Below are 14724 nucleotides of genomic sequence, written 5' to 3'. Positions count from 1 at the left end.
CAGCTGCAGCTTCGCTGAAGTTATTTTTTACACACTTCGTGTATTACACCTCGTGTATTTCTTACACACTGTGCAACGAGGAGGTGCATTTGAGCCTTTAAAAATGCCAGAGTGGCAGCAGGCCCTTCAACGTCAACATTAGCAGTTAACAAAACCTAAACATTAGTATTAGTAAACTAAAGCTGCAGGAGAAGTGGCGCCTTCGCAACAGAATGCCCATGAAGGCTGGTGGAAAAAAAAAAAAAGAAAAAGAGCAGAAAAAGAGCGTCCATGTGGCAAATAAAAGGACAATTAGGAGACTCACTGCCTTCCGGCACTTTGTTCCTCTTGAATACAATGCAGGTTAAGATGAGCTCACATTGAAGAACGAAACTAAGGTTGTTTCTGCTGAAATTAAGTCTGTATTCTGCACTCACGCCTACTAGCTATTATCAGAACTATTATCAGAGAGGCAATCAATGAAGTTAAGCCCCAAAGCATGAAAAACAAGTCTTTTCTTTTTTGTGATTGATTGCAGGGTTTAACGCGCCGACGTAACGCAGGCGATGAGGCGCGCCGTAGTGGAGGGCTCCGGATTAATTTTGACCACCTGGGGATCTTTAACGTGCGCCGAAATCTCGTACACACAGGCATTTTTGCTTTTCACCCCATCAGCGACCGCCGCGGCCAGGAATCGAACCCGCGACCTCGTGCTCAGCAGCGCAACGCCTTAGCCACTAAGCCACTGCGGCGGGTCTTTTCTTTTTTCTTTCGCAGGCTTGTTACCAGTTCATTGTGTACGGCATCTATATATAGTTCGCCCTGCTACACAGGTCAAAATGTAACCTGCACATCACTCACAAAAGTGAACTATATCAGTACCTCAAGAGACCACCCAGACAGGCACATCCCCTTCTTGGGTAAACTCGAATTCAGCCAAAAGCCCCAAATGTTGCCTCACAAGGGAACATTCGAAGCCTATTCCAACACCTGTGCAACCTTCGTGTAGTGCCATTTCCCCAAACTGCCTGTTGACAAACGTGCTCAACATCTGGTGGCCGTTCAGTGCACTTCCCGGAACAGAAGAACGAAGAGCACGTCACCCAAGAGCAAAAAGGAGGGACAATGCTCGACTGCTACCAAGCGAACACAATTAGGGAGCAGCAAGGCTGGATGGTTTTTTGAAAAATTGTGGTGGTCTTGGCTTGCGCAGAAGGACGCATGCACAGTCGCGCTCGTACGCATGACGGTAAGCTTTAACCTGTGAGCTTTAAACTGTGCCCAGTACGACCCAGGTCAAGTTGCCGCTACCTGGGAGACCCTCCTTCATGGACAGTGTCCCTAGTCTAGGGACACTGTCCTAGCGAGGAAACGGCCACCCTCAAGTGAATGACAGTATGGTACAATGCACATTTCTGGCCGTCTTGCAGTCTGAGTGCTTAGTTTGAAGAGACTTTCTAAGCACAACAGAGGATCTTGCGCACGGCCTACTGCATTGGGGTGCAACAGGATGGACAAGGGGGCGAGGTGGTAATGGTTAATAACTTCCTAAAAGCGCACTGACTCAGCTGACATTCCTCTTGAAGGAAGCACTGGATGCATACAAACATTGAACAAGCTGTGGCGAGCTGACTACACCCATTTGAACCAGCAAAAGAGGGCGACACACTGCATTTCAACTGTGCACCACCAGAATAGGCGACGACCGGAAGCCCAGAGTGGGACTTTGCGTGTTACCCGGAAATTAAATTTTTTCACCACTCAGCGCAATTGAGGGCTGGCTTACACACATTTTAACAGACTTCGCGACACGCGATGCCGCCACCACTTCCTGTGTCGTCCTGTTTATATGCATAAATACCACTTTCGTTTCTCTCAAACCAAGCATCTGCAGCACCCACAGCTTGGGCAGTGCAGAGAAAGGTGTGTGCGCGCCGCCTCTTGTTTAGAGCTGCTACTGTGCACCAACAGGTGAACGTTCGAGCAGGGCCCTGTCCGGCCCATATATAGGTGCTTCCAACTATGACGAGCGATAAACAAATTAAATTTTTGGATAACGTGAAGTCCCTCCGCTGTCACCCCCAAAATCATCCCCGAGATAACCAACATACACAGTGTGCCCAAATCACACACAACATGCTGCCAAATCACAGCCAAAAACACTAGTACACTCCCCTTGCACCGGCTATTTCTCCTCCCCATTGGTCCTGCCGAAATCCCGCCACCTCCTCACCCCTGCCACTCACTACTGAGGAAAGACACTTTCACAGGAGGGAAGAATCAATGCTCTGACCACCCACTGAATGCCATGGCCGGCACCTGGATGACATGGCCAGCTCCTCGGATAAGCTGCCACAAACACTTTCCACGCACATCATCAAACGGCTTCACCAATGGATTTCCTACGCATGCAAGGACACCCTAGCCCCCCAACAATGGAAGGACCCTCTGCAGCCCAACTGATCCAAATCCTGTCGCCGTTCTCCATTGGCGACAACCAGAAAAGGGGAAGAACTGCCGCCAGCTGCAGGCACCGGACACAGAGAGAGGCCTATTTTCCTCTCCCCAAGGGAAAATTGCAAGGGGTGAGCAGCGAGCCGGGCCATCGCATTGCGCAGCGGTCCGAGAAACATGAAGGCCGTGCATTTGTCCCTACTCATAAGCACCAAGGGAGCACCCATCAACTTAACCGTCCCACGCGGAGCTCCCAGTAGTCGTTCTCTGTTCCCAGTTGTGCAGTTAAGAAGCACTGTTTTGCCCTCTCTCGCAGGTTAAAATGGCTGCTTTCTACCCTCCGCAGCTTGTTCATTATACTATATTAACATCAACTGCGCACAGCGGCCTGGTTCATACCAAACTCGAGTGTACTTTCACCCCACTAAACACCAAAGCTTAAAAAAAAAAGTGCACGACACAGACAGGTTCAAAATGGCGAAACCAAGCTTTACAGCAGACTTACAGAATGCTTGATCACAGAAGGAATGAACAGTTGCACTGTCATAGTGTACGAAGCTGTGTTTTTTTTTTTTTTTTTTGCAAGTATCACTGCTGGCCCTTGCCAGCAGTGACAAGGCCAGCCCTCTTGCACGTTTAAAGGCGCACTTACACTAATTTTCGGCGTTAATATTATTGCACAGTTCACTTCCTTCACTCAACAGAATACCCTGGCTGAAATATGAGCGGCCTGTGACGCGAAGAACATAGTTCAATTGGATTTCATTTATTGCGCCGACAGAGCAGCACGCGGAGCGGCATTCAGCAAATGGACATCAGCGTGACATCACCTCGTGAAGCCAAAAGAAATGACGCGACAGCGCTCATCGAAAACTCGTGACGTCACTTCACGCGGACGGCCCCACGAGTGGCGAGCGGGCACAACACCCTCTCAAGTGGGCGCCGGTGACGTCCGCACAAAGCGGTGAGGTCAGACCGGGATTCTGTCATATGCGCCGTTCGGGATGAAAGCGCGGGAATTTGAAACAAACGATTTTCAGGCCGTTCAATGTAATTAACTATTGCGCGCTGAAGTATTTGAAGTGCTGTTTCAGGTTCGCCAGACCAATAAGCATCGATAAAAGCAATAAAAGTAACAAACTTTCCGTGTCAGTGCTCCTTTAAGCCTGCAAGACCTTTTCCTTCCCCTGCCCCCCCTCCCCCAACTTTTGCCTCTGCAAACCCTGAGGAAGGCCCAGGACCCTGTTGTATTTTTAACCTATCGCAGCACTGCCAAAAAAAAAAAAAAGTCGCGAAAAAAAAAAAAAATCTTGCAACAACAAAAGAATCAAAGCGTGTGCAGAATGAACAGTAATTGTGCGATGTATTCAGGTGCACCCATTCCAAAACTCGCTGCCCCAAGGGATGGGGCTGTGTGTGTGCAACACACAGCCCCATCCTGTGGTGCAAGCGAATCCAAATGCATCTTCTCAGCCGCCCCCCCCCCCCCCCCCACTTTTCCTTCCAAACATCTGCCCATGAGAAGCCCCACAGGGCTTCTCTAGCCACCTGTATCAAGCTTACTTCGCAGCCTATACCCAAAGGACAGTTCCCAAGCGTCAAACCTGGCGCCTGGCGCTTTGCAGCTTCAAAGCTGAGCCCTTTGGCATGAAAGGATAAACGAGCCTTGCAAGCTGCACACTGCTGGCCAAATCTGCAGCACGACCGTCGGCTAAACATGGAGGCCAGCTCTCAGGCTGGAATGTTGCAAGCTGCCATTTCCCAGAGGCCATTTCACGCACTATAATTCACACACATCAACACACCTGTACAAGGCCTGGATTTAGCCCCCAACCACGGCTCTCTGAGTGGCACCCATATATGGTACAAGACAACGAATCCAAAGCTACAAGAAATCATGCAACACAATCTGTCAGAATTAAACAGAAATGCAGCAGGGCACATCTGCTCGATGGTGTCTGCCACCACTTTACAGTACTAGAAAAAATAAAAGCCCCCAGATATAACCCGAGACAGAGCAGACCTTCACTGATGTCACCATAGGCTGGCTATCTACAGCCATGTTTGCACTGCTTACCATCCAAAAGGTTTCTTTGACCAGGCCAAGCCGCTGTTGAAATCTGTTCTTAAAATGCCACCCTGCACTACTACCAAAAATAAGAGAACGCCCTCACATCACTTTGCCGCTACAAGTGTTAAAAATTTGCATTACACCTTTAAAAAAAACTAAAAGAAAAAGCCACTCACCATACCAGACAGACTCTTTTCCACATTTTACCCACTTCTGCCAGCTTTTTTTCCTCTGCACAATAACCCGCAACACTGTTTTCCTCCTAACACTGCACCAAGCTAACGGACCTGTCCTGTTTGTTTGACCCCACCATGCGAGTGTCATTTATTTTGCCTTCACATTTTGCCAACTTGTTAGTGCCACAGGCACTGATGGCAACTTCCCCTTCTTGAAACGACCCATTCACTTCGCAACCTATCCCAGGGTAACCTTGTTGGCAAGAGGAGGAAGTACGAGGACTTCAGGTAACCAATACACCCACCCCTTCTCCCCCACAAATCCAGGTGCAACAAACCCACACACGACGTGACCACTGCAGCCCACCAAGGCACTCACTGGAACCACCACGGCACCGCATGCACCCTCCCATGACTAGGTCACCACAACCCCCTGTCTCTCTCCCCCAAAGCCTGCCCAACAGGCGTGCCCACACGCACCCTTCTTCAATACATACCACTCTCGGAACTCCGCTTCGGAATGTGACGCCCGCCCGCAACCCCCCTCTTGGCAGCACTTTGCTCACTGTCTACTGCCATGACATCTAACCATTGGGGTGGGGGAAAAAAAAAAAACAAAAAATGAAAACGCAACAGCTGGATAAAAAGTTAGAGGAAACTTTTCCTTTTTAACCTTGCAAGGATTTTTTTTTTGCAATGAATAGCACAAACTTTGCATTATTTCAACAGTTTGAAGCTACTCACTAACTAAAGTAAAGAACACCACAGCAGGCTACTCAGCATTTCAAAGAATAGGGTGGCTTTTTTTTTTTTTCTGTTACATGGGCCATATTTAAAGCGCTCTGTACAGGTGCCAGGTTGGAGTTACTGGTTGGAGAGATGCGCTTAGCCAGCAACCTCTCAGCGATTTTTCAAGAAAGTCATTCTATAATAAAATCAGGCCACACGTATTCTATTAATGGTGGATGCAAAATGTGGATGCAAAATGTGGATGCAATGTGGATGCAAAAATGTGGCTTGCATTATGGAAAGGAAGCGAGACACTTTGCCCTGTGCACGCCATGGTTTCGGGTAACCAAGCTGTGCCGAGAAGAGAACCCACAGGACTTGGCAACCCATATGGCATCCCCTATCACCCACAGTGGATGCTGCTGACCACAACTGGTTTTTTGCGTTATGACCTGCCCAGTGAGCCACATTTGCTTGTTCAATAAGGGCTACACAGCGCTAGAACTAAAACGGGCAAACAAACCGAGTAGCTTTCTCATCCACTATTCATCAGCTATACGCAATTGTTGTTTTATTATAGGCAATAGCCGGGTCCAAACTGACCAGTACGTTCTAGGTACCAATCAGTAATCGCCTGTGCCGATTAGTGTGATCGCTACACTTCATGCCACAAGACGCCAGTAGCACAGCATGTAAAGAGAACCTGAGCACTATATTCAGCCCCACGTGACGGAGCATGCCACCCCTAGCCAGCATTCTCCTGCCACACGGGCTCCTGTAGGCACCGGCTGTGAGAGCAAGCCGTTGTCTACAAGGCCACTAATCCTGGGGAACTAATCTTAAACCTACCACTAAAGCCTTCAGTGTCCCAGCATAGAATGAAAAATCCAGGAACCGCTTTTGTTTCCCCCCTTATGTGTGACGAAGCTGCTCCCCCTTCCCCCCATGCTGGCCAGCCTGAAGATCCTACACAGGGAACCGCTGGCCATCCATGGTTTCGGTAAGGTTAAGAACGGCACAGCAACACTTGGACCTAGGGCTTGGTCGAACGTGACACACAGAGTTGCGACCATCAATGGAAAGAAAGGTGCCCACTGCCGGCCCTTTGTAGCCAACGTGCAGCGTCTTGGGGCATCCACACAGTGGCTGTCGTGCCCAAATGTCCAATGTTGCGTACGGTGCAAGCCAGACTTTGCACCCGCCCAATCAGGTTGACCACAACGCTCTGGCCTGGGCACAGCTAGCTAACGGCTCATTTCTTTGCAACGGTGGCCCTTCGTCGTCTGCCAGCCAAAGTAAACCTGTGATGAGCTTGTGGCATCCCTCACTCAGGCCAGGGAGCATGTGATGCCCAAGCAGACTGCTAGCCAGGGAAGAACTTTGCGCAGCACATTAACGGCATAGTTCTCACTTGCATCAGATTGATTGATTGTAGGGTTTAACGCGCCGACGCAACGCAGGTGATGTGGCGCACCGTAGTGGTGGGCTCCGGATTAATTTTGACCACCCGGGGATCTTTAACGTGCGCCGAAATCTCGTACACACAGGCGTTTTTGCTTTTCGCCTCCATCAGAAAAGCGGCCGCTGCGGCCAATCAAACCCACGTCCTCGTGCTCAGCAGCGCAACGCAACGCCTTAGCCACTAAGCCACCGCGGCGGGTTCACTCTTGCATCAGAAAGCAAGGTCGATTGGGAATGCACATCAAAGGTCCATGCGGTGGAGATCGGAATGAGCGCATGCACGGCAACTCCTTCCCATTTCTGAGAGCTGACCAAGACCAAACTTCAGCTTCTCAGCATGTTCTGTTCTGCCTCACTTTCACAAAATATTTCAAGCGGTGACTACGATAGAGCGACACACCAGCTGTTTTTTCCCTCCCTGTTATTGCTTGCTAGTGAGGAAAAAAAAAAAGCTTTCTCCCCCATGTTTGCAGTCCACGAGGTATCAAAAAAAAAGTTACACTTAAAGGAGCCATGAAGACAAAATACAAGTTGGGTTTACTCGAAAAGACTGCCTAGTCCCGGTAACAATGATACCAATATCATCGCAATCTTCGAACAAATAACGGAGATATTAAACAAAATGTGTGAAGCAGTTGTGACCCCCTAGCCAATTTTCCACACCTTGTCTATGACGTCACGGAACCTTGTTTGTGCGATTGGCGGCCGCCTAACTCGCCTGTCGCGACGATACATGACTGGGCGTTTGTAATGGGGCCTCTAGTTCCATTTGACCGCATCACTTGAACGCTAACGTGCACTTAACGCACTGAAAATTATGTTTTATTGTTGGCCCGTATGACGTCATTCTTGCTCAAACACGTCACTGTGGCGCAAAATTTGAAAGTTTAAATACTTCTTGCTTTTTTTTCGTTAAAAAACATCTTTTGTGGCTGTAATGGAGCTGAGTGAGATACTGAATCCTAGTTCTTTGAAACTAAATGAAGTTGTATTTTCTCTTCATGGCTTCTTTAAGGACCAAAATTCGCAACTGTCCAATTGGCACTCTGGTGCCCAAATTGTCCTTGAAACCTACAACAAACAACATGACCCAGTAAGTGCTTTTGGCAAGCTAACCGGTGAATTCCTCATTCATCTATTGGGTCCTTTTCCCGCAACGCAAACACCTTTAACTCTTTCGGGACCGCCGGAAAAAGTGATGAAAAAGGGAGGTCTCGGTAAAAAATTTTTATTACATGAAGCAAAGATACCATCCTGCTTTAGCATATACCAAAATGCAGCTAATTATATGTTCTTTGACATACAATATCGTGTTTTACTTCAACACTGACGATAGCACCATGAAAAAATCAGAAAGTAAGAACTTCGCAAAAAAACTACTGAAAAAGATAGAAAAAAGCGTAAATCTAAGAATAATTAAAAAGAATAAAATTATTTCAGGATATACAAAATCTAACACAATGCTTTGTTTATTCATCACGAAAGTTTGATGCGGCTAGGTGTAACTGGTTTTTTGTTTTGTGTGTGATTTCTTTGGCACTAGAGCCATGGCTACGTCGTCGCCCAGGTACACGCCGGGCTCTCGGCTCGGCGAAAACTTGATCCGTTTCTGCGCTGGTGGCAGGAGATGACCACAATAGGTAGTTAACACCCTAGCGAACAGATATAAACTAGCCAGAACATATTTCGAGCGCACATACCTACTCCAGAGCCAATTGAAACCGAAACCAACACCCACCTTTGAGCGCGATTCATGTTCCAGGCTGATCGACACCCGAATCCTCACTTGAGCTGAAATGCGATCTCTAAAGTCACATTTCGACTCTTCACTGCCACTCTCATCGTCAAAATCCACAGTAGAAGGCGAAGATATGCGAGACGAGACGACGCGGATCTCTTATCGCGCTCGCGCGTGAGTATGTTTACATTTGGAACCACCGCCCGTCAGAATAAAATATCTGATGCGTTGCCGCCTGGCGATAAAAAAAGAAACTTCACAAAAGAGAAAACTCTAGTTTTCAAACTATCTCCTAGATGTCGCTAGGTGTTCCATCGAGCGAAAATTTTTATTCTGCAGGCTCGCGAAACCATCGATCATATGTGACCGATGGCCTATAGGAGCGGTCCCGAAAGAGTTAAGGGGTACAACAACAAAATTACACACACCCCAACCTGGGCGAAGAAATCCACCAACACCCTTTTTCTCTGAATAACGACTGTAGGCAAGAAAACTACAGCTGAATCTCGGGGGAAATGGAAAGAGACCACCTCTACTGCTGTAATTGGATGGGGCCAGGTGGTAAACTAAGTTTCTGCAGAATGCCGGAGTCACTTATATCAAAAACATGTGGTGACGGTACACTAGAGTTGGTTCTATCATGCAAATGCACACACTTGATTTCGGTACAGTCTTACAAATTCCAACATCAAAATTTCATTATAGCATTGTCAGTTTCTGCATTCATCAGCACACAATTAGTTCCATCACTGTTACACTCGTCCGATGTATTCACACAGATCTGTTAAAGGGACATGCTTAAATGGGCTATGAAGACAAAACACAAGTTTCTCTTATTCGAAAGATTTGGTATTTTACAGCGCCCTCAGCGCTTCTCCAGCAGCAAACAATGCTTTATTCACTCAGACACTAAACAATTTAAGCCGAAATTTCCATTCTCCCGAGAATACAGTGTTCCACGACGTCGACATTAACCTACCCAGGGCAGGTTTATAAAAGACAAGTTAGTAGAGTAACGCTGCCGCCCACGGCGAAAACATTTCTTGTTATCCTTTACCATCTCCCTTCATAGATGGCAAAACGATACCACCGAAGAACCACTGTCCGCACAAGGTTTGTTTTCTGATTGGACTTTGTACCTCACTTATTGTAACACTCGATGGTAATCGTGTCGTGAAATATTGTGTACAATTCGACAGGAAGGGTCACATAAGTGGCAGTGTCAAGTCAGACAAACCCAACGCACTTTAAGACTGCAGCATTGGCCCGCATAACACGCGCCATTTGCATTAGTACATTTTTATGTTTAAGCGTTCATTCATTGATTCCATTGCTTAGCCCAACCTTACTACTAAAACAGAATGCACACTAAATTGAAGTGCCAACAGCTCATTGTGCAAGCTTGTAATCCGTTTAACCTGTGTAATACCTGTGCTACACGAGCGTTTGGAAGGACATTTCAGTCGAATGACCTTCAAAATTTCAAATTCAAATATCATTCGAACTGGAAGGAGTTCGGTCGATCTACACGACCATTCTCAAAGGCAGTTGAAAGTTGCTGCGTTCGCCCGCCATGTTTTGTTGTCGCCACTGCTGCCATGTTTCGTTCTTGGCGAAAATGTAGAGTTAAAATGGGCAGAAAGCAATTATTAGAGATCAAATTGATAATTATCTACAAGCGCGCACAAAACATGCACAAGGCAGCCAGTTTCTTTTTGTGTTTTTTCGCAGTGCCTGCGTTGAGAGTACCAAGTTACCTCGTAATCGTAGAGCAAGTGACAGAGAACGAAAACAAGTGAACAAGTGAAAAATTATGAAGATCGCGCACTTCAAACACACAGTTTTACTCGTAAATAATTGTTTTTGTTATCACAGCTTGCAGAAACTGAGCCCGAGGGTACGACTGTTCGTGTTTCAAAGGCCTTTGAGACTCGCAAAGGTAAGTTGTCGTGCCCCTTTGACTCAAATGCCATTTTAACCAAATGCCTGTGGAAAACGTCGTGTAGCAGCTCAAAGGTGTCATTTGAGTCAAATGACATTCGACTTGAAGGCCTTCGAAACGCTCGTGTAGCACGGGTATAATTTGCATTGGATTTTGTCGGCCTCAGCCAATCGCAACGAACTGCCCATGATATGTCATAGGCTCAGTGCGGAAAAGTAGCTGGCGTGTCACATTCCCATTCCCTTTTTTCCTAATTATGCAGCTTACTTGACTTGATAGCAGTTTGCGTTAAAAGTGGTGTTAGTGTTATTCCCACGAGGGAGGGAATCTTCCGAATGAACCAAACTTGCATTCCGCCTTCATGGCCCCTTCAAGGCATTGGTGCAATGTGATATGCATAAATAAAACGCCCTTACTGATTGAGTGAGCTCTCTTGAGCATTCAAACTTGGAACAGGAAAAACATCGACGAGGCTTTTTGCACACAACGTTTGGCAGAACAATCTCCGAGCCGCGGTTTTGAATCGACCTTTATTTGCTGTATGCTAGAAAGACTCATTCTGCACCAGCATCCAGCGAAACCCGCAAGTTTACAAAGCTCCCCCCCACCAAAGAAAAAAAAAAAAACAGCACAGCTTCCGCACTTGTTGCGAGGTGCCCAGGGTCAATTAATTTGACGCCTATGCTTCGTAAATTGTCTATAACGCAATAGCTAGCGACGAGTTAAAACACTGATCATTTGCAAGACGCCCATCGCGCAATAAAAAAAAAAAACCGTGCACGTGGGATAACTTGTATTGGCCTCATGCACACATGGGCAGCGCTGATTCATCACGTCGCTACACAACAATGCCCTCCGCTGCAAAACATTTCGAAGAAAACACGCTTGTTCGTCGAAAGTACGCTACACTGAAAAAAAAAAGCTATACTATTCCAACCCGAACAGAAAACAGCAAAACACGCCCCCATACGAATGCGCGTACCTTTGCGTGGAAAAAGGACACGACGTAGAATTCTGCACACAGCATGGAAAGCGGCAGTGCGCTTCGAACAGCGATACAACCCGCAAGTACGATAATTCCAAGCAAAAGCGAGATATATATATACATACATATATAAAAAGAGGAGTGCTTTGCAAGCTATTCATACAGCGAACACCACGCACCTTTTTTAAGTGCCATGTCGTTGTGTCTGGAGTTCATCGTAGCGTCAGCAGTCGGAAGCGATGACGACTTGTCCTTGCCGGCTGGCATCAACTATCTGCGCATTTTAAGGCGAAAAGCCGCCAAACAAATATGTCACACAACAGCCGCGATGAAAATGCGTTGCTTGAACGGACGAAGCGAGAATTTTAAATCAGTGGGAAAACCGCGGAACAAGAGGCGCGGCATCAGCGTTCGTGCATTTCATTCCGCTTCTCGCACGTGCACCCGTGGGGCCTGCATGCCGAATTACCTGGTACTTATCCTCCGCTGAGCCCGCCAAGAGCATTCCGATCTGTTAACCTATTTAAAACAGGATTTGTTGCAACCATGGCGAAAAAGCCGCTTGAATTTGCGATACGCACCGAGCCTCACTCTGGGCCGTAAGGGCCACGCCGTCGCCTCAACTCCGCACCAATGACTAATTTGACGCATGCAAATGCTGCACGCAATCGTAGCACGAAGGAACAGCGCGAGAAACTGTATTGCAGAAGCGCGAATGCGCTGGCATACTGTACGGCGTAAGCCTAACGCTTGGCAATATTCGGCGGCGTTTCGTTGCCGTTACATTCATTGCAGAGGTTCTGAAAGCGAACAGATCGAGTCAGGAAACTCACCGCTGTACTTCCAAACTAAATGGTACCCGATTATCAACGTCATAGGGAGACGACAAAATAACCCGTATGAGGGGGTCAATCCGTGGTCCGCTGCGCTATCCGCAATGTCCGCCATTTATTCTCTGACAGTCGTGCGCGACATTGCCATTAAGTGGCGCCATCTGGAGCTGAAGACCAGAAACTGTGTTTACATATACTGACGACAGATGACACTGCGTGTATGGTGGCTAGCTATGGCTAGAGGGGCATACTGCGTGTCAAAAAGAAAATACCTTTAATTGCAAAAATAAAGGTAGTGTCCACGGAGCAAGATGTGGTAGTGTCGGTAGTGCGTTGCTCTTTGAGACCCGGGCAAATGCGTATGCGTCACTCTGAAACCTAAACCAAAACCGAAACTAGTTTACTAGGAACTATTTTGGCGCAGTAACACAAAGCAGTTCGCCCCATAGAGTTTCATACTAATATACACTAGAGCATAGAGTTTCATACAAATAACTAGAGGGGAAACTGGCGCTAGTGTCAACGCGAAGATGGCAGCGGCGCTTACGCTTCAATGGGAATGATGGGTATTTGTGGAACCGGATTGCGTAGGATCGAAACTGGCTTATGGCTGCGCAAATTGTGTTTTTTGACAAAAAAGCTCTCATTGCCCGACTCTCCGTTTACAAATTACATGGCAAACAAGAAAGTTAGTGACGAAAAACCGAGTTTGTACGAAATAAAACCGCTCGTTAAAATAAAAAGCAGACGCGGAGTCGAGGGGGTTTGTGGAGCAGGTTTGCCATTTTCTGCCAATTACAGCAGGACGCGGACTTCTTTAAAAACTACTTGTAAAAATTTCGGCGCTGGTGGTTTGTAATAGTAAGAAAATTTTTATGCTCATAAGAAAAAAGAAACCGATTACCTTTGGAGAAGTTATATAGTGACATACATCAAGCTGCGTTCCTATCAGCCGCCGGTGCTGCTGTTTTACGCCGTAGGAGCCAGCGTTCGCACGAAAGGTGTGGCTGTTCCAAGTGATTCGCAACCGTCGTCAGCTTTGACCAGCTTTGACAATGCATTGCTCTGCCGAATGAGCAGCGCCGCAACTCCTAATTAGCAGACAACTTCGCCGCACAGAGCGCCGTCATTTGTGTTTACATGCTCGCTCTGCGGCAATGCATTGATAACCCACCCAATTCGCAACTCTGGTTATAAAACATTTCACTCAGGGCGGCGTCAGTGCACGCGAGGCATGCATGTTCAAGGAGAAACGTATTTTGATCACTCCTCCCAACACCCCGCCTAGGCAAATGCGTTCATGTAAATCAAAAACGAAAACGAAACTGCCTGCAATCCATAGTAAGTTCCGCGAGCCATCAACCGCAAATCCGAATCCACAACTACCCATCACGCCCATTGAGGCGTACGATCGCAGCGCCAGTTTCCCCTCTAGTTATATTGTAAGAAACTCTATGCACTAGAGGGGACACTGGCGCTAGTGTCTATGCGAGCCGTTGATCGTCTGCTTCAACCAACGTTTTTAGATTAGGTCAGTTTGCAAACTGCGCCTCGAGAGGCGGTACCATTTTGTCGCCATTCCGACAGGTGGCGCTGGCGTTGCGTTGAGATCTAGTTTGAGGAGCGAGGCTCGCCCCGGCCATGTGTTTTCGCTGTGCTGTTGGCGCTCGCCTGCTCGTCACGTCTGTATTAACGTATTAGCTCTGTGCTGTCATCGTGCATACATATTTTAGTGGATCTCTGAAGTGTCGGTGCGGTTTGTTGACGTCCTGCGCGCCAGGCTACCGTTCGGGGTATGCTTCGGAAGCGGCCAAGTCCGTGCAGCGGCATTTCTTCAAAGCGCCAAAGGGTCCTGACGGATTGAAGGTGTGGGAAATCGCGATTCCGCGGAAAAAATTCAAGGTTACGCCATAAACATACGTTTGTGACATTCATTGTGAGCCTTCAGACGTCGTCAACTGTTACGAACACGTCGTGAACCGTCAAACTGTAAGGATACCGTAAGGCAGGTGGACTCTGAGAGACCGCGCGGCGCCCCGCATTTTCCCTGACATACCTGAGCATCTTTCGCCACCAAAGACGTCAAAGTCATGCCGAAAACCATCCAAATGGATGACAGTGGTTCCCACCTATGTTGCGTCCTGCCAAAATGATGGGCCTTTGCGCGAGGAAACTGGCGTAAGTGGCGCGAGTGGTGTAGAAAGCGCCGATGTCAGCACGTACGTTGGGAACTGCATGAGTTGTGGTTCGCAGTTATGCAGGAATTCAGCAAATGTCCGACATTTCAATCGTAGAATGTGAAGGCTTCGTCTAGCCAGGTTATCTTCTACAAGCTCGAACATTCTGGGTGCAATTG

General features: G+C 47.6%; 1 protein-coding gene across 2 annotated transcripts in view; it reads right to left on the bottom strand.

Moving 5' to 3' along the window:
• The window catches only part of LOC144138273 (protein Dr1-like), a 40012-nt gene extending 27497 nt beyond the window's left edge, over positions 1–12515 (bottom strand). The window contains exons 1-3 of one of the 2 annotated variants that reach the window (XM_077670465.1): positions 12369–12515; positions 11715–11809; positions 5178–5264 (exon numbers count right to left, since the gene is read on the bottom strand). In XM_077670465.1, coding sequence (XP_077526591.1) covers positions 5178–5264; positions 11715–11802 — 175 coding nt within the window. In that variant the 5' untranslated portion in view covers positions 11803–11809; positions 12369–12515. The remainder of the gene's footprint in view (positions 1–5177; positions 5265–11714; positions 11810–12368) is intronic. The other variant, XM_077670473.1, reaches the window with a different exon arrangement.
• Between the last annotated feature and the right edge of the window lie 2209 nt (positions 12516–14724).

Source organism: Haemaphysalis longicornis, unplaced genomic scaffold (assembly GCF_048455015.1).
Source record: "Haemaphysalis longicornis isolate Haplotype H1 unplaced genomic scaffold, Haemaphysalis longicornis Haplotype H1 scaffold_1, whole genome shotgun sequence".
NCBI classification, from domain to species: domain Eukaryota; kingdom Metazoa; phylum Arthropoda; class Arachnida; order Ixodida; family Ixodidae; genus Haemaphysalis; species Haemaphysalis longicornis.
This window is presented reverse-complemented; position numbering and strand designations above follow the sequence as displayed.